General features: G+C 34.9%; 1 protein-coding gene across 3 annotated transcripts in view; it reads right to left on the bottom strand.

Annotated features, from left to right (window-relative positions):
- LOC100375980 (hypoxia up-regulated protein 1-like) overlaps positions 1-11,066 on the bottom strand; it is a 51,511-nt gene extending 40,445 nt beyond the window's left edge. Inside the window, exons 1-6 of one of the 3 annotated variants that reach the window (XM_085499343.1) lie at positions 10,981-11,066; positions 3,274-3,351; positions 2,102-2,244; positions 1,347-1,378; positions 1,131-1,209; positions 277-406 (exon numbers count right to left, since the gene is read on the bottom strand). In XM_085499343.1, coding sequence (XP_085355469.1) covers positions 277-406; positions 1,131-1,209; positions 1,347-1,378; positions 2,102-2,227 — 367 coding nt within the window. In that variant the 5' untranslated portion in view covers positions 2,228-2,244; positions 3,274-3,351; positions 10,981-11,066. The remainder of the gene's footprint in view (positions 1-276; positions 407-1,130; positions 1,210-1,346; positions 1,379-2,101; positions 2,245-3,273; positions 3,352-10,980) is intronic. The other 2 variants (XM_085499341.1, XM_085499342.1) reach the window with 2 other exon arrangements.
- Positions 11,067-19,978: the final 8,912 nt, after the last annotated feature.

Genomic DNA, 19,978 nt, shown 5'->3' with positions numbered 1-19,978 from the left:
TCCATCGATTTCTTGAAAACCACCAGTGTAATTGTTTTGATACTTTGATAATTTATCTGTTCATATAATGTCCATCGACTTCTTGAAAACCACCAGTGTAATTGTTTTGATACTTTGATAATTTATCTGTTCGTATATTGTCCATTGACTTCTTGAAAACCACCAGTGTAATTGTTTTGATACTTTGATAATTTATGTTTGGAGTGTGAATGGACCCATAACTCAACTACAGTTCTAACATGTAAGGAAATCTAACAGCTATAAAAGAAGACTTACCTCGTTCTGGATCTTGCCTAATATCATGATATGGGAACCTTTTTTTATATAGTTGTACCACAGGGTTATCAATTCCTTTTGCAAGTAAATCTTGTAGATAAACATAAGTGGTTTTAGGATACCTCACTCCCTGTAATTAAAATTATTAAGAAAACAAAAATAAGCCATTACTCACTACTAGTAATCAATTAAATCAAATTTTGGATAAAAGTAATGAAAATTATTCAAGTTGTGACAATGATAGTAACAGTATTGTTATTATTTCTCTTGGAGCCAGACCCGCAAGTACAACCTTTTGAATTATGTAATTTTTCCAACCAAAATATTGATGCAACATTTTGCAAACTATGATGATTTTTTCTTCAATATCTTTGTTTATTTTGAACCAAATGAACATAATTTATCAATGATTACTAGTCCTGATCAAAATGTTGGGGAAAAAAAAAATTGAAAAAAGTTATGTTGATTCATTTTGTGAAAAGTGCCAAAATTTGACTTTGCCATTCAAAAGATTTAGCATCTGATAAAATGGCTGCCAATCAGCCATCTTTGAAAGACTCGTATATACAAACTGACATGCACCTAATTCACATACAATCTTTTTGCAAAAGATTCCTTGCAGATATTGATTTTGATTCACATTGACCTGACCCATAATGCAGTCCAAAATGTTCGTAGTTAAACCCATGTGAATTTTCACAATTTTAAGGTATTCGTAATAACAAAATTTCACAATTGTTAAACTTAAGCAGCTTACGGCATTCACACAAAAATATAGATGTAAAACTACACAAAACAAAAAAATAATAGACATAAACGAAGGGATATTAAAAATAACATTACTGTCAACTTACAATGGCCAGAGCATCGTCCCCAAACACTCTTTCATCATCTCTTAAAGATACCACAACCGCTGTTTTCCGCCGCGACTCTCTACACAAAAGGAAAAAATTTCAATTTAGATATTTTTTCAACATTTTATGTCAGTGTTTTTCATCCATGTTGACTGAGTTTGTCTACATACTAAAATTGCTTTATGAATAAAAAAAATATAGAAATCACCAACTTACTTGTTTAATATAATTTCCATGGGAACACCAGGCTGTGAATTAAATGATAATGTGAACATTAATACAAATAATACACATAAAATGTAAATGTGGAAAATTTTATTAATTTAACCCTTATCCGGTCAAATCAATGTGGATGTACTTGGGGCTGGCAGGATAAGAGATAAAAAGTTACGTCATCAAAGTCAACTCTTTGGTTATCGGTCAATTATAACAAAGAAAATCTTCCTCATACATGAGATAAAAATATTGATGTTGAGAATGGTTTTTGCCCTGTTATGTTATAGAGGCTTGCCACTAGAGAGCGCTATTGATAAAATAAATTGTAGAGGGCATTATTGATGAAATAAATTGTGGTGTTCATTTTAAGAAATAACCAAGGTTCTCCCAAAGTTGCATTCGTTAGTGAATGAATCTCAGCCAGTGGAATTGGCCTTCCCATTGAGTCTGGGGCACACTCACCCAGGGTAGGGGTCAAACAGTTTTGCTATTCAGCCTAAGGTAGGATTTAAAATTGGGTCTACCGATCACAAGTCTGAAGCAACAACCGCTACGCTACCAGTGACCATACCAGTTTAGGACTTAATTTAGGAATTGATAATTGACTTAATAATAATCCCCATTTTGAAATTTAAATTTCGACTTTGTTGACTTCGACAGTTGTAAGGTTGAGTGGGCATTTCTTTCGTAGAGAATCATGATAATATATTCTTTAATAGATATACTGCCTTCTTCATCAGAGAGGGCATACTTACCTTGACCAACGCCATTTTATAGCAATCGCTTCCCAGGTCTATGGACATAACAGCTAGACCATCAACAGGGTTGACCGCACAGACTATAGACATAATGACCAATACAATCCTCGGAATATGTCGCATTTTTAAATATATGAGTGCTGTTGAGCAAAAAGAAATGTATTCCAATTATTTATTAAAATAATGAATGATCAAATATTAAGGTAAAAAAATGAATTCAGCATGAAATAATTTTTCATCCCAGAGTGAAAAGTTTGAAGATCTTGATCAGTTAAAAATAGTACATCGAAATAAAATAAAACATGTACATTACAAACTACTGTAAAACGTGTTGAAATAGCTACATGCTATTTTTAGCTAGTTTGAATAAATGCAAAAATTAACAGAATCTTAATTTAACTAAACTAATCATTGAGTAGAATAAATCTTATTTTAGATTAGCGACATCTTGAATTACGGATTAGCAAAATAATTTCTGTGGATGATGACAGTGTTTCAAATACGGGAAATTTTTGCAGAATAGTTTGAATTATTCTTGCCTGTTAGCGACAGAATTAACACAACATCTAGCCAAATGTACTAGTGTACAAATTTGGCTGTGATGTTTCACTGATGTAGCAGTGCTTACGTAGAAACGCAGCAAAATCCAATTGTCTTGTTTGAATTAGAACGAGACTAATTTCAAATTAAACAGGTGGATTCATATAAAATATTTTTGAGTATACATGTATTTATGGGTTTGTTGTGCTAAGGAGTCAAGATAGTGCTAGGGAGTCAAGATAGTGGACTACACAATAGTGATGTAAAGTTGAATTTCTAGAGAATGAAAAGTTTACTCATAGACCCTACATGTACAATAGGGTCTATGGTTTATCTATCAAAAATTGAAACATGCCCAAGCTTTTCTATTTTTATCAATGACAAAAAAAATCACAATTCGACATAAATAAATCAGAGCATTCGGATTGGTTATTAACCGACTTGATGTATTAGGTCAAAAGAGGTGGTTTAGATCAAATAACTTTTTGCTATCACCTGATGTTAAGTTATTTCCAAAGCGACAATATATTTACTATTACCAGATCTATATTATTTACAAATTACTTGGAATTAATTTTCGCTGAAAGAATGATTCAGTGAAAATAAAATCAAGCGAATATTCAACTTACATTCAACTTGTCAAAATCGTTGAAAATAAATTCCATACAAAACACCCAAAATGTCTTTTCAGAGATAATTAATTCCAGCTAAAATAAAGTATTTTACAGTATTATTTGCTGTAAAACAATAGAGACAAAGGTTATAGGTTAATGAAATGCACTGGTGACAGATGTTGTATCTCATGATACTATTATTTCATAGACTTGATTTAAAAAAAATACACCACATGTTACAGTAAAGATTATTTTGAGCATTTGTTGAAAGGCAACTGCAGCATGTTCTTTGTTTATTTTGAAATCAAATTGTGATTATAAACTTTGACAAGTAAATACCAAGATATTATAAAGGTTAATTTGATTCATCAACATGACTTGTAAATATTCAGACATGGAGTCTGGATTCACCACGTCACATACATGTAGAGTGGTGTTCAATGCAATCAGACATCACACCATTCTTTTGTGTTATGTTATTTATCTTTTTTCCCAACATGCTGTGCATGCACATCATTTTCCACTTGATTATTCAGGGTATGTCAGTTGTAAAACTAAGAGCAGTAACAAATTAAATAGCAGAATGAAACCAGACATGGGACACCAATTGAAATGAACAAGCAATACAAATGTATGGTACACAGGTGTTTAGTTTATAGCAGTATTCCCCAGAAATAATTCTATGCAGAAGATGAAGAAAGATGTTCATTATTCAGTTTAGACAACTTATGTTTCAGTTAACATAATTTTCGGCAAACACAGTTTGTCTTTGTTTTTTAACAATTCAAGATTCTCAGTTTTTTGTAAATAGATTGAGTAAAGCTTTTTTTTTTGTTTCTATTCATAATTGACATTTCTTAAAAAAATGCAGTTCATCTTCTAATTGGTTGCAGTAATTGCATTTTTTTTGTTTATTTGCAAAGTTTTGGCCTCTGATGAATTTTAAGTTTATATGTATTAACTCTTATTTTATCCAAAATGCATATTTCATCTTTTCCATGTAATATGTACAGTGAATAATTCTATTATTCAAATGACGAAAATAATAACTGTATTACTCTCCATCTGAAAGAACAATATTATGTGTAACTTGAATATTACATTTTTTTTCAAATAATCAGCATTTTATATAGTTATAATGTTGTTCCATCTTTTCTAAATATATAGGTCATACAATGCAAGACCTTGTTAATGAAAAACTCCAAATTTAGCACAATAATAAAAAAGAGGGATACCTGTGAATAACAATCACCCAAGGGACTTCATTAAAATTGTCTACATAGACAGGCAGTCTATATAATGATTGAATTATATTTTATGGGTTGCTTACTTGTATATTTGTCCAGAAAATAATAAAATGGTATTGTTGCATCAAAAATACTTTAATTTAAGGTAGAAGCATAGTCATAATTTTTGACAAAATTGGTCATAAATCGCATGACAATGTTCATTAGTTTATTATGTACAATCATGAAGCTAATGTCCCATGGTACAATGAAATAGCATTATTTTGTGTGTTACAGTTATGCTTTTTGAGAAACGCGTCCTAATATTTCTTGAAAATTGATATTTTTCGAACAATTCCATAGAACACAATGTTAAAGAAAAATTGCATTTCTTGACACTTTTTAAAACCCAGATTTTTTTAAATAATTCAGAACAACAAAAAGTACTCCTTCATTAACAATATATGATTTTTTCAGCCTATGTCACCAGGCTAGATTTTGAGATATAGCATAATATCTCTGCCATAGGAACCTGTGGTAAAAGTGTTTTATAATAGTGCCAAAATTGCGACTTTCCACTAAAATAAAACTATCAATATCTCGAAAATAAGGCTGGTGACCCCCAACTTTTTTAGGTGAATATCCTTATACTGCCTTGAAGTACAGTCTGTTGCAAAATGAATAAATTCTAGGTTTTTTAATTTATAAGAAAATTAAAAAAATTGTTTATGCTAATTACTATATTGGTCTCTATTACCATATTGCCTCTAAAAATATCACTGAAACGATGGACAAATGGTTTTTGTAGACAGGTTACTTATATGTTAGTGCCTCGGGACTGCTAAGAAGTGGTCACTATAGGGCTCATACCACTAATTGAATTTCCATAGACGACAATGTTAACATATGACGAGATTGCTATATGAAAATGACGAAGAAAGTTGAAAATATGGCTCAAAAATGGGAAATCAACATGCCAGTAATCAACCATATGAAAAAAACTAACATGTTGGCCAGCTCAAACTCTTGCAAATCTTAGGTAAACAAGACACACCTACTGTATTTGGATTGCACCAAGAGAAATCACTGGAAAAACACCAAGATTAGAACATCCATTAACACACAGAATAAACCCACAGGTACACAGCCGCTAAGTAGTAAACAAAAGACCACATGTTTGTCTCACCTCTGACCCAGGTGATTACGCCCTCAAACAGGGAGCACCTGAGAAAAATAATATTTAAAAAATGTCATTGGTTCTTGCTGGGCATTTAAATTGAGGGCTACGAGCAGCCATTGGTTAATTAGTGGCATGAGACCTATAGGAAAGAGGTGGTCATGGAGAGCGCCCTCTAAGTGTCAAGCAGATAGAGACCATGCAGCAGACAGAGAACGCCTTATGGCCCTACAAAATAAGTTAAATATTACCCCCTTCAGAATGCTATAGTTTAACCCATATGTATCCATGACAACAGAATAGGCCATAAAGTACTAAATGTGACAGCAATATGTTTATTTACATGTACACTTATTTAGAGAAACAAAATCTAAATTTGGCAACATTTGGTGAAAATGAGATTACAAAAGTAATCAATATTGCTGTTCTATTTTGATACAGCGTATCAGTAAAATTACTGCATCATAGAATCTCAATTCTAGTTGTACAATAAATCCTGTCAGCAACTACTGTAAACCCCTCTAATTTTGTGACAGACATTTTCTGCAAATTTCCCAGTCATTAAAAATCTCCCTACATGTACCTACCTACCTATTATTTTTGAAAAGCATGTGATTTACCAGTGAAACAATAAATTCTATTGTTATTTTACATGTTCGCATGGATTTAATTGAGCAAATTTTACTTAATAGCGAAAATAGAAAAATTAAAACCCACTGAAAAATTAATGCATTTACAGTAGTCGTCTTGCACATGGTTTACATTTGCTCCATGCACTGAATGAATTTCCATGATTACAAAGATCTATTTTAAGCAAGATTTTATAATTCGAACAAATATTATTGCTTTTTACCTTTTGTAGGTCGCTAAACATACCGTATACATTAAAGTAGGACTTTGGGAAAATGAACATACCAAAATAGCTTGTTTCATATTTAGCTTGATTAAGGCCGGCTCAGATTTTTTGTTTGTTGAATAAACAAGATTAAAATTTAGTTTGCCTTCACACAGTCAAAATGTCATCATTAGACCGGCCTAAAACGTTCTCTTTTTCAAGTTCTTGGAATGCAAATTCAGAATGTCAGATTTTTTTGTGTTTACGTAACAAATCCTGACTACAACTAATTTAAGTTAAGGATGGCAGGTAATGGTGGGCACAAATGAACTGTTCAATTTGATTTTGGATATGGTTTGTTTGAATGAATGGAAATACAGTGACAGTGGTGAGACATGACAATAGAACAAGACAATTGGTAGACACAATTTTGAGGGATAGCAAAAAATTGCAAGATTTTCTTTTTTTGCTAGTATGATTTTTGTCAACTATCACTTTAAAAATTTACCCACAGAAGTTCCAACTTTTAAATATCAAATTGAAGCAACTTTAATATCACTATTTGAATGTAAAAGTTTCATTATTAAATTTTACTGTTGCTTGCATGGGGAGCCATGCATGTCAGAATGGCTTAACTATGATAGAGGAACTGTGATAATGTTCCTTCCAAATCAAACTGAGCACAGGAAAATTTCTAATTAAATCCAAGGAAACTAACTTAGATAAAAATGTGTGAAAATGACAGCAAAATTTTGCAGAAACTTCTCAATGAGAAAACAGCATGAAATTATAATTTTGATTTATGGAGTAAAAACTGATTGGAGAGAAAAAATACAATTGTACATTTGAATAAAATAAAGATAATCATGATTATTACAATTGTATTCGTTTCAGGAGTGTGTTTAATTGATTTAACACAAAACAGATGTGCAGTAACTGTTACAGATTATACACACCTGTTACTAGTACATATAGCGCTTCCAATCAAACAAGTGGTCGTCCGCAAAGAATGAATAATTTTGATCAAGGTCACATGACATGAAGTACATATTAAAGGTCTCCACACACAAAGAGGGGACGTTTCAGAGAGGGTTTTCATTGTTGTTTTAATTCCCCAAAACCCCTAAAAGATTCAAGTTTTATTTATCTTGGTTTTTCCTTTTTTTTTTATAGAGAAACAATTGGATGAAATAAAATTCTGGATCGATCCCTGTTGAAGAAGAACTCAAAAGCAGATAGTTTTGTCAGGCGCAAACTACAGAAGTAAATTCAAGATGTCAAAAAAAATAACATGTTAAATGTAGCTGGTACATGTACTTATTAAATAACAGATTTGCAAGGGACAAATAATTTAATAATGCACAGAACAATGTCAATGTCAAGTTGATGGTTCACCTCTACTTAAATATTGTAGAATGACTTCATTTCAAAATTGCAAACTTACGAAGAAGAGCATATACTAAATTAAAACAAAGAAGGAAATCTCCATTCCTGGAATTACACTATTGCATTGTGGGATACCATTGTAGTTGTTGAGTGTTTAAATTATCATTTAAAGGCAAACTAAGAATAAGTTTGTACAAAAGTCACCGTGACTCATTACAGAATAAATTTCTTAGTTATGACAATAAATGATAAAACAAATCATAAAATGTTAAATTGTTTTTTCAAGATTTCATTGATAATTATAGTACTGTAAAATCATTCACTGGATTTTAATTTTGCTTATTTCGCTGACTGGAAAATGCGCTATATTAAAACCCAGTGAATATATAAAATTTAGCATGGAACACATTATCTAAATGTTAAAATCGGAAATTTAAACCCACTGAATATGCATGAAATGGTAAATCTGTGAATCTGTGAATCTAACCCAGTGAAAATTAGTCATTTTACAGTATATCTACCGGTACATACTAAATAAAATGCTACATTCATTGTACCAGACTGTTTTTGATATGGGTCCCATGCAACTCGTACACATGTAAATGCATTGTTTGTACCAAATTTGAACACACACTTGAACACACTGCCTGCTGACACAGTTTTTTAATTGAATTTTTAATTTTGGCAAACAATAAAAGTTTTCAGCAGGTGACAATTTAATTAATGCTCAATGAATATTCATTATGATAATTAACACTCATAATTGTGCATAGAGACTTAACATAGTAATTAGAAAATGTATGATGTAATTAAGTAAAATTCCAGTTAAAATTAAGGATACCTATTAATGAGCCATACATACACAGAGTTGGTTCTTTACTTACTGAACAATTCAACTGTAAGTGGGTCAATCACTATGTGGTTTATTTTATTAAATAGTATCTGTACTTCTGCTAAAAATAAATTATAAATGTGGTTGAGGATGTTAATTTTACTGTAGTACAGTTTTTGTTTTTTTCAGTCAAATACAAATAAAAATTTACTATATACATTAATTTTTTTCTATTATTTACATTTTTGTATTTGCTTGAAACAGGAAGTGAGCACTCTCTAGTGGCCACTTTCCAATTTGGCAACATGCAAAATTTATAAATTAGTACCAGGAACATACTATTCAGATATTGAACTACACAGAGACATCAAAGACAATTGTCTCTATGCCCAATGAGTTTTGTCTTGGTGCCCTTTGATATTCCCCGTTTTTTCCATGTGCTAAGGCCATTTTATAAATTTGGGCTTTGAAAATGGGTGGAGTAAAAGTCCTGCATTATTTTTTTTAATTCGGCATACTGTAGAATACTTTATTTTCACTTGGAATTTATTTTCGCTATTTTCGCTGAAGGGACGATTCCGTGAAAATAAAATCCAGCGAATATACTTTTTTCCCTATAAACCTATAACATTAAACTCATGAAAAATCAGTGAAAATAAATTCCAAGCAAAACGCCCAAAAAGCCTTTTCAGCGAAAATTAATTCCAGCGAAAATAAAGTATTCCACAGTACTTGTTTTATATTTGTATCTAAAAACTTGATCTTGAGAAACTGATCTTAAAACCTAAGGGATTTACCTCCATGATCCAAAAATACAGATATGTTCTATATGTTTATCATATTTTGTTAAAGTAATTTTATAAAATTTATGGCTGTGTCTTTTGAGATTGGCTGATGAGCTAAGAATGACTTTATTGAACACACTGATGCGAGTGAATGGGAGAGCTATGCTATTAAATTCTATTAAAAATGTTCTGAATTGAGTGATAATTAACTCATGTGGATTCGCGAAAGTGATAGACGAGTAGAGAGATCACTCTCCTCAAATGACATGTCCCATTGCCCTTGAAACTAGATGTCTATTCAACTCCCAAGTTCAAATCTTAATACTTGCTTCACAAAATCATAGTATATATCTTATGAGGGGAAACTCGCATGCACAGAATATTGGTACAGAAAGGAGAAGACATACAATTTGGAAATGTATACAGTCTAAAATAAATTATATTTTTATGGGCTTCAAACTTTGATCTTGTCAGGAGGAACTTAAAATAGTGTTGATCAAGAACAAAAAAAGACATATAATTTTGAAATGTATATTATGTAAAGTACATATTTCTTGGGGTTGGTCGCAGTACAACCGCTCTATTTGGCCTCCTCTATGTACCTTTAATGGCTGCAAGGCATTGTACACAGACTGAGATCAAATTTTGCGACTGCACATTCGGAGTCTAATTATTAGTGGTATACGATACATGAAATGTATTTGCTCTATTGAAAAAACTTGCGTACATCACTGAAGTTTCTTAACTAAGGTCAAAGTATGTACCCCGGTAATTTGAATGAGTTAGTTTACCGGTATATACAACACATGTTATTTTGGGTTTAAATGTGCTCCTATTGTAGATGTGCTTTTAATAGAGTGAATACTGTATATAGACTATTGTTTAGCTGATGTACTGATCATACGTTTTTGATGCATAAAAATTAAATTAATAAATTCAATTTTTGTAAACTATTACCAAATCTGACACAGTTACGTTATCAATAAGAATTTTTGTGTGTACAGTCGTTAAAGAACTCTTTTTTTTCAAAATTTGCTAAAAATCTCAGGATAAATTAGTAAAAATCACATTATATATAATAAGTGTACTAATTCTTGTTTTAAATTTTCACATTTATTACACACAATTTAGATAGATCGATCAGATGATGAAAACAAAGAAGCAGACGTCTACCCCTACGGGTGATGAGAAACAAAAGACACCGCTGCTCTTTGTCTGCCGATGCTGTGTGCATCTGTTAGATTCAGAGACAGAACGGTCTTAATATACAGTCTGTATGTGCAATGTATTACCAGTGGTAACACTGACAGTACAACATGCCGGCGTTGGGGAAAGGTCGACCAGCTGATCACACGTGAAGTGGCCATGCGGTCTCCAGCAAATAAACACGTCCGATCTGCATTGCAGAATTTTCACTGAAAATAACTGAAACATATTTACAGTTTTGTTAAAAAATATACGATTCAAAGCTCAGTACTCACCAAACCGGTTAGATCATTCAAAGAACAGCAAATGCTGACGTTTACCTAGCGAAACTAAGTCAACGTGGTTTTACGGTAAAACGGGGAAGTACGAATGTGGCGAATAGTGATTGGTTCATGCGCGAATCTTGTTTGACCGCCTAACTTAGTCATAACAAATTCCTCGTGTGTATGTGTATGTGTACTGAGTCCCGTGACTGAGTCAGGAGGTTGCGGAGTTGCGTCAACTTCAGGACTGGGAATCCCGGGTGGGAATCATACAACGATTATTTAACTTTTTCGGCTTAGGAAGTTCACGTTCCCCTTCGGCTTCAAACATATGGTTGTAGATTTGCATGCATTTGGCTCACCTAATCATGTTTGTCGGTTTAGGATGAGTAGGGCTGTTTTTGTAATCTCGAAATTTCATCACTTATTCTTGAAAACGTTGGGGTACAGTACCAGGGAGGTTTTAATTACCAACATTATCTGTCGAATTGTCCAGACTCGATCGAATGTAATGTAATTCCTAGTGTAAGCTTCACAATGCATTGGAGCTCAGCCCGCATTCATTTTATCGTGAGATATGTGTATTTTATAACCTTTTGAGGAGTGAACTATTTGGAGGGGGAGGGGGAAATTAAATACAAAATTGTTTTCCCACCGTTTATTTTCCTCATTGCCACAGCCAGTATTTTTTCGCGTGGAGAGTGATCAACTCCTCTTTCCCAATTTGATTCAGTCGTATACAACAATACCCAGCGACATTTGCATCAACAAGATCCATTTGTTTTCATATTTCATTAACTAACCCTCTTTTCTTGTGGTTTAGTGCATGTTTTGTCTTAATAGTAAGGTCGTGCCTTACCAGACAAGACAATATATTGTTGGTTTAATGAATTTGTGACATCATACTTCAAAAGTGTTAATAAAATACATTTTACTAGATAATCACTACTAGTATAATATTCAGCATTTTATGTAATTCTCAGTTTTATATGAAGATTACTAATAAAGCCATTTATTTTCACTGGCGTTTATTTTCACCACTTTTGATGTTTTGAGCAATTTCACTTGGTTTTAAGTTTACGAACCTAACAGAAGTAACGTTCACGCACAACTCCTTAGCTGAGCTCGGGATAAGAGCCCAACACGCAATTGTATTCAATGTTAATTTTAAAGATTTACTATTATATCATTCATAATTATTCATTTCGGTATGCCATATCAAGAGATATAGTTCTCGGTGGAATATGAACTGACGATGAGTCACTGTGCTACTTCTGCAATCTTCACTTTTTGAATATGCTTTGGTATTGTTTCATAACCGTGAAACTAGCATTACAGTCACTCTGCTAGGAGAGTGACTGTGCTAGCATGTATACCTTCCTAGGTACTGTACTTTTGTATATTTCTAACACGTTTAGACGTTCTTTAGCCCGTGCTAACGACTGTTTTCTCGTGTGCGTGAACACAATTGGGTCTATCCGATATGCAAACACATAAGATTAGCATAATTCGTAGTCCATAATTCCTGTAGCGAGAAGACTATAAGAGAAACAATGATGTACATTGTTATTTCACATTTTTACGTGGATTTAATTATTTAGCGGGTTTTATTCGGGCCATGAAAGCTTTTTTTGTGTTGAGATATGAGAAAATATGGTCACTGGTCTGTCATGAATTTGTTTTCGTGTATCTGTTGGTCGACTTAATTAGTTGATTATTAGCGAATTGCTGTGTTATGTCTGTCATCGTTCAGGTCTATTTGAAGTTTTGGACGGAACTTGGCTCAGTGATTTGGAACTAATTACGAGATATCCGTCGCGATTCTGACAGTTGGTATTCCACAGTTATTAATGTAGTGAACGATTAATCAAAAGATATGACGTATTTAGTACTTAGTGTGATTGGCTTTATAATTGAAGTTTACGCCTTAGAGTCTTTTTACTGCTTTGTAATTGGTTAGAGTTTTGAAAATGAATAAAGAGAGTTTGAGTTGGTCTTGGCGAATACTCCACGACAGACGCAGCCTTGGGCAGTCGAGTCCTGGAGAGTCTTGGGGCGAGCCTTGACGCAGTCCAGTCTTGGGCGAGTCTTGGTTCAGCCTTGTGAGAGTCTTGGGGACTTTTCCCCAGGGCGCTGTGTCTTACAGAGTGCTCGACAGACCGACTAAGACGAGAGCTGAAACGTATTTCGTTGTGTGTGCCTTATTTGACTGTAAAGTTAAAGTGACTTTCCCGATCCCGTACCTCAAGGGGACGATATAGAGACGAGACGAGATTCCCTCCTGGCAAGGGTGGAGAACCCGAGAGAGAGAAGATTTCCCCCTGATACGTTTTGGATGAACCCGGGCAGGTGTTCAACACACATTGACATCCTGTGAAGAGAAGTGAAATGGCGAAGATGTGTCTTTCTTGTGAACCGAACTAACTGGCTCGATGGCAGAGACGAAACCGCGCTTGACGACTAACACCGTTAACAGTATGGCACCGATGAACGACGCTGAAGAGATGAAGACCTCTGAACCCCTTATGAAGGATGAGTACCGGATAGGACTGTATAATTAAGAATTGAGCGACATTAAAGACAAGAAGATGAAAGAACGACCCGGCTAACGCGATGACAAGAGAAGACGCTTATAGACTTTGACTTTAGCTATCTGTGTATTGCTTAGAGAACCGCTCGCTGGACACTGTAACTGACACTGTGTAACTCAAGGACGTTGAACTCTTTTCCAGAATCCTAACCCTATTGCTCAGTAATGTAATGTATTGTTTGCTTTTCCTATCGTTTTTTTTTACCGTTTTTTTGTGATGTTGAATTGTATGTATGCAAGCGCCCAGATCTTTGTTTTGAAATGATATTTAGTGACGTGCGAGGTCCTTTACAACGATTTAAGCGCGCTTCAGTGGACGAGTATTTGCAACACAGTGTTTTGGAGTTTTGTGAAGTTTGATGGAGTTTTAATGAGTTTATGAGTACGGATTATGATGGGGAAAGTAATGCCCCAATGAGTTTTTAAGAGTTTTGAGATTTGTCGATGTACAGAGATATCGACGTTTTAAGAGTTGTTTTTGTTTATGTGTTGTTTCCGGAATACTTCTGACGCTTTTTTGAGTTGAGAGCGCCTTTGTAACGTTTTTAATGTCTTTTTGAGATGGGAGTTTGGTGCGCTTATATATGTATTGTTTGATAACGCAAGCTTTTGTTCATGATTGACAGGTTTATATGTAACTCAGTAGTTTCTATCGTTTTGCCTTTCCCGTCTTTAATTGCCAGAGGAGTAATGTGTTATGAAAGCGACATTTGTCTTTGCATTCTGTTTCCACGCGGTATGACTTTTGTTTAGATTAACGACTTGTGAGTTCAGTTGAAGTTCATAAGCCTATATGACAGGAGTTTGATTAATAGCTTTTTATTCATTGTTTATTAGTTACCGCTTTGCAATGCTTTAACCGAGAGACGCATCCCTGGTAATCACGTGATCATGCTGTCGACTGCAGCGATTGGCTGATCGCTTGGTTACACCGCCACGCCTTAGTTTTTGTTTTTTTTGACCTTTTGATATAGAGTTTGTAACCTTAGTAACGGGAGACAGTGCAGCGAAGGGTTATCTTAGCGAACTGTTTGAGAAAAGCGAGTCGATTGGTAGCCTTTCCCTTGTTTTTTTTTATTCATAACCGTTGATATTTGTGACTTTATAACCATTGTATTTAGACTTTATAATCATTGTACTTAATTAATGTGTTTTACTCTTTTTGATTTATACCTTTTATTATTAGTATTGTATTTAACCCGTATGACGATGAGTGGCTGACGGTATCTTTGATTTGTGAACGTGCAATGCCGAGGGGCATATCTCAGTTTGGGTGAAGGGATGTGTCATGAATTTGTTTTCGTGTATCTGTTGGTCGACTTAATTAGTTGATTATTAGCGAATTGCTGTGTTATGTCTGTCATCGTTCAGGTCTATTTGAAGTTTTGGACGGAACTTGGCTCAGTGATTTGGAACTAATTACGAGATATCCGTCGCGATTCTGACAGTTGGTATTCCACAGTTATTAATGTAGTGAACGATTAATCAAAAGATATGACGTATTTAGTACTTAGTGTGATTGGCTTTATAATTGAAGTTTACGCCTTAGAGTCTTTTTACTGCTTTGTAATTGGTTAGAGTTTTGAAAATGAATAAAGAGAGTTTGAGTTGGTCTTGGCGAATACTCCACGACAGACGCAGCCTTGGGCAGTCGAGTCCTGGAGAGTCTTGGGGCGAGCCTTGACGCAGTCCAGTCTTGGGCGAGTCTTGGTTCAGCCTTGTGAGAGTCTTGGGGACTTTTCCCCAGGGCGCTGTGTCTTACAGAGTGCTCGACAGACCGACTAAGACGAGAGCTGAAACGTATTTCGTTGTGTGTGCCTTATTTGACTGTAAAGTTAAAGTGACTTTCCCGATCCCGTACCTCAAGGGGACGATATAGAGACGAGACGAGATTCCCCCCTGGCAAGGGTGGAGAACCCGAGAGAGAGAAGATTTCCCCCTGATAGGTCACTGGTAGTATAGTGGTTGTCGCATCAGACTCATGATCGGTAGACCCAAGTTCAAATCCTACCTTAGGCTGAACATCAAAAGGTCGACCCCTACCCTGGGTGAGTGTGCCGCAGGTGCTTGTGTTCGACCGAGTCTGGTTGACGCAAGGATAGCGCATTAAAATTATTTTTTTTATAGAGAAATGGCCACACATCCCTGTCGTCCCAAACAGGTAATGACTTCTGTGGCAAAATGTACTATGTATCAGCACTAGCACTTGCAATTTGCACTTACAAAAAAAAGTCAGGAGAGACAACGTGACATTCATTGTCCTGAACTGTCTGGCACAAAAACATTATTTAAAAAAAGATATGAGAAAATATTGAATAGTAGTGACGGTGTGAGAAATTTTTAAAACTGGTAGGATTTCTTCACCCGTAACTGAACTTAACTTTTAATCATTGAAGATATGTATCTTGGAGGAACTGTGAATGGGGCTTTTCATGGGACGGGATATTCACAATTATCACACGCACTAAAACAGATTAAAAATAAAAGCTGAACATATTAGCTTTATATTGACCGTTTTCGTATTCAGTGCAATCAAATTTGATAATATACGGAATCCGACGCCATCAGGGACTGATACAAGGTATTCCAGATACTTCGTTTTTACAAATTTGTGAAAATCGTTGCAAGTTTGCGTGAGGTAGAACGCCACACAAAAGAAAAAATATTGTGATTTTAACATATTTTATCATGTTACAAGATCGAAGAAAATTAATTAAAAATATAGAGACACCGTACTCGTTTTAGAAAAAAACGACGTACAAAATTGAGTGAAATGTCACGGGGAAAATTCTTCTCTCTCGGGGTTCTCCACACGTGTCAGGGGGGAATCTCGTCTCGTCTCTATATCTCGTCCCCTTGAGGTACGGGATCGGGAAAGTCACTTAAGCTTTACAGTCAAATAAGACAAGCACAACGAAATACGTTTCAACTCTCGTCTTAGTCGATCTTTTGGAGCACTCTATAAGACACAGCGCCCTGGGGAAAAGTCCCCAAGACTCTCACAAGGCTGAACCAAGACTCGCACAAGACTGTGCTTAGACTCGCCCCAAGGCTCTCCAGGACTGCCTCGACTCTCAGACTGCCTCTCTCTACTGCGTCTATCGTGGAGTACTCTTCAAGACCAACTCAAACTCTCTTTATTCATTTTCAAAACTCTAACCAATTACAAAGCAGTAAAAAGACTCTAAGGCGTAAACTTCAATCATAAAGCCAATCACACTAAGTACTAAATACGTCATATCTTTTGATTAATCGTTCACTACATTAATAACTATGGAATACCAACTGTCAGAATCGCGACGGTTATCTGGTAATTAGTTCCAAATCACTGAGCCAAGTTCCGTTCAAAACTTCAAATAGGCCTGAACGATGACAGACATAACACAGCAATTCGCTAATAATCAGCTAATTAAGTCGGTCAACAGATACGCAAAAACAAATTCATGACACATCCCTTCACCCAAACTGAGATTGTGCCTCTTGGCATAACACGTTCATAAATCAAAGATACCGTCCTCTACTCATCGTCATACAGGTTAAATACAATACTAAGAAAAAGGATAAATCAAAAAGAGTAAAACACACTAATTAAGTACAATGATTATAAAGTCTAAATACAATGGTTATAAAGTCACAAATATCAACGGTTATAAATCAAAAACAAGGGAAAGGCTACCAAACGACTCACTTTTCTCAAAACGGTTCGCTGAGGTAACCCTTCGCTGCACTGTCTCCGTTACTAAAGTTACAAACTCTATATCAAAAGATCAAAAAAACTAAGGCGTGGCGGTGTAACCAAGCGATCAGTCAATCGCTGCAGTCGACAGCATGATCACGTGATTACCAGGGATGCGTCTCTCGATTAAAGCATTGCAAAGCGGTAACTAATAAACAATGAATACAAAGCTATTAATCAAACTCCTGTCATATACGCTTATAAACTTCAACTGAACTCACAAGTCGTTAATCTAAACAAAAGTCATACGGCGTGGAAACAGAATGCAAAGACAATGTCGTTTTCATAACACATTACTCCTCTGGCAAAAAGACGGGGAAAAGCGAAATGATAGAAACTACTGAGTTACATATAATCCTGTCAATAATGAACAAAAGCTTGCGATATCAAACAATACGCATATAGGCGCACCAAACTCTCACCTCAAAAAAACATTAAAAAACGTTACAAAGGTGCTATCAACTCAAAAAGCGTCAGAAGTATTCCGGAAACAACACATAAACAAAAACAACTCTTAAAACGTCGATATCTCTGTACATTGACAAATCTCAAAATTCTGAAAAAACTCATTGGGGCATTACTTTCCCCATCATATCCGTACTCATAAACTCATTAAAACACCATAAAACATCACAAAACTCAAAACACTGTGTTGCAAATACTTGTCCACTGAAACGCGCTTAAATCGTTATAAAGGACCTCGAACGTCACTAAATATCATTTCAAAACAAAGATCTGGGCGCCTACATACATACAATTCAACATCACTAAAAGAAACGGTAAAAACGATAGGAAAAGCAAGCAATACATTACATTACTGAACAATAGGGTTAGGGTTGTGGAAAAGAGTTCAACGTCCTGAGTTACAGTGCCGTTACAGTGTCCAGCGAGCGGTTCTCTAAGCAATACACAGGTAGCTAAAGTTCTAATCAAAGTCTATAAGCATCTCTTCTCTTGTCGTCGCGTTAGTCCGGGTCGTTCTTTCATGTTCTTGTCTTTAATGTCGCTCAATTCTTAATTATACAGTCCTATACGATACTCGTCCTTCCGAAGGGGCTTCGAAGTCTTCATCTCTTCAGCGTCGTTCATCGGTGTCGTTCGGGTAAAGCCGTTAGTCGTCAAGCGCGGTTTCATCTCTGCCATCGAGCCAGTTAGTTCGGTTCACAAGAAAGACACACCTTCGCCATTTCACTTCTCTTCACAGGATGTCAATGTGTGTTAAACACCTGTCCGGATTCTCCACCACATGTCACGGGGAAAATTCTTCTCTCTCGGGGTTCTCCACACGTGTCAGGGGGAAATCTCGTCTCGTCTCTATATCTCGTCCCCTTGAGGTACGGGATCGGGAAAGTCACTTAAGCTTTACAGTCAAATAAGACAAGCACAACGAAATACGTTTCAACTCTCGTCTTAGTCGATCTTTTGGAGCACTCTATAAGACACAGCGCCCTGGGGAAAAGTCCCCAAGACTCTCACAAGGCTGAACCAATACTCGCACAAGACTGTGCTTAGACTCGCCCCAAGGCTCTCCAGGACTGCCTCAACTCTCAGACTGCCTCTCTCTACTGCGTCTATCGTGGAGTACTCTTCAAGACCAACTCAAACTCTCTTTATTCATTTTCAAAACTCTAACCAATTACAAAGCAGTAAAAAGACTCTAAGGCGTAAACTTCAATCATAAAGCCAATCACACTAAGTACTAAATACGTCATATCTTTTGATTAATCGTTCACTACATTAATAACTATGGAATACCAACTGTCAGAATCGCGACGGTTATCTGGTAATAAGTTCCAAATCACTGAGCCAAGTTCCGTCCAAAACTTCAAATAGGCCTGAACGATGACAGACATAACACAGCAATTCGCTAATAATCAGCTAATTAAGTCGGTCAACAGATACGCAAAAACAAATTCATGACAGAAAATAGCATATTTTGTTTTATGTAATCGTTTTACTATTGTTCTATATCAACATATTCTTGAAATTTCGCTTGCTATTACACGGTGAAAAAAGCTATGCACTGTCTTGCAGGATATTTAAGTATTACCAAATTGATAATATTTTTTATTTGGGTTTAATGACGAAATAAGTCGTCATTGTGGTCTATGGAAACCGCCGCTAAAGTGGCGTTGCATGCATATTATTGATCGTCACCCGCAAACAGTTTGACAGTGAACCAAAAGAGCCTACACGCTGTTGACTAATAAAATATTGTCACTGCTATATGTGCTAAAATATGCGCACTTGTAAAAAAAAAAAAAAAAAAAAAAACTCGCTAGTACCTTTACAATATTATGGGGTGAGATTAGTGCCAAAATTAAATATTTTCTCATTATTTCTTCATGATTATTTTATTTAATCATTATTTTATAATTACATCATTATTGTGTAATTATTATGCCATTATTATTTTATTGTATTTACATTATTTTATCCTTATTAATTGTGTCATTATTATACCATTATTGTGTCATTATTTCATTGTGTTTACATTATTATATCATTATTGTGAAATTATTATACCATTATTGTGTTATTATTTCATTGTGTTTACATTATTATATCATTATTGTGAAATTATTATACCATTATTGTTTCATTATTTCATTGTGTTTACATTATTATATCATTATTGTGAAATTATTACACCATTATTGTTTCATTATTTCATTGTGTTTACA

Source organism: Saccoglossus kowalevskii, chromosome 5, assembly GCF_978046115.1.
Source record: "Saccoglossus kowalevskii chromosome 5, keSacKowa6.1, whole genome shotgun sequence".
Taxonomy (NCBI): Eukaryota; Metazoa; Hemichordata; class Enteropneusta; family Harrimaniidae; genus Saccoglossus; species Saccoglossus kowalevskii.
Note: the sequence above shows the minus strand (reverse complement) of the source record. Positions and strands in the feature narration are given on the sequence as shown.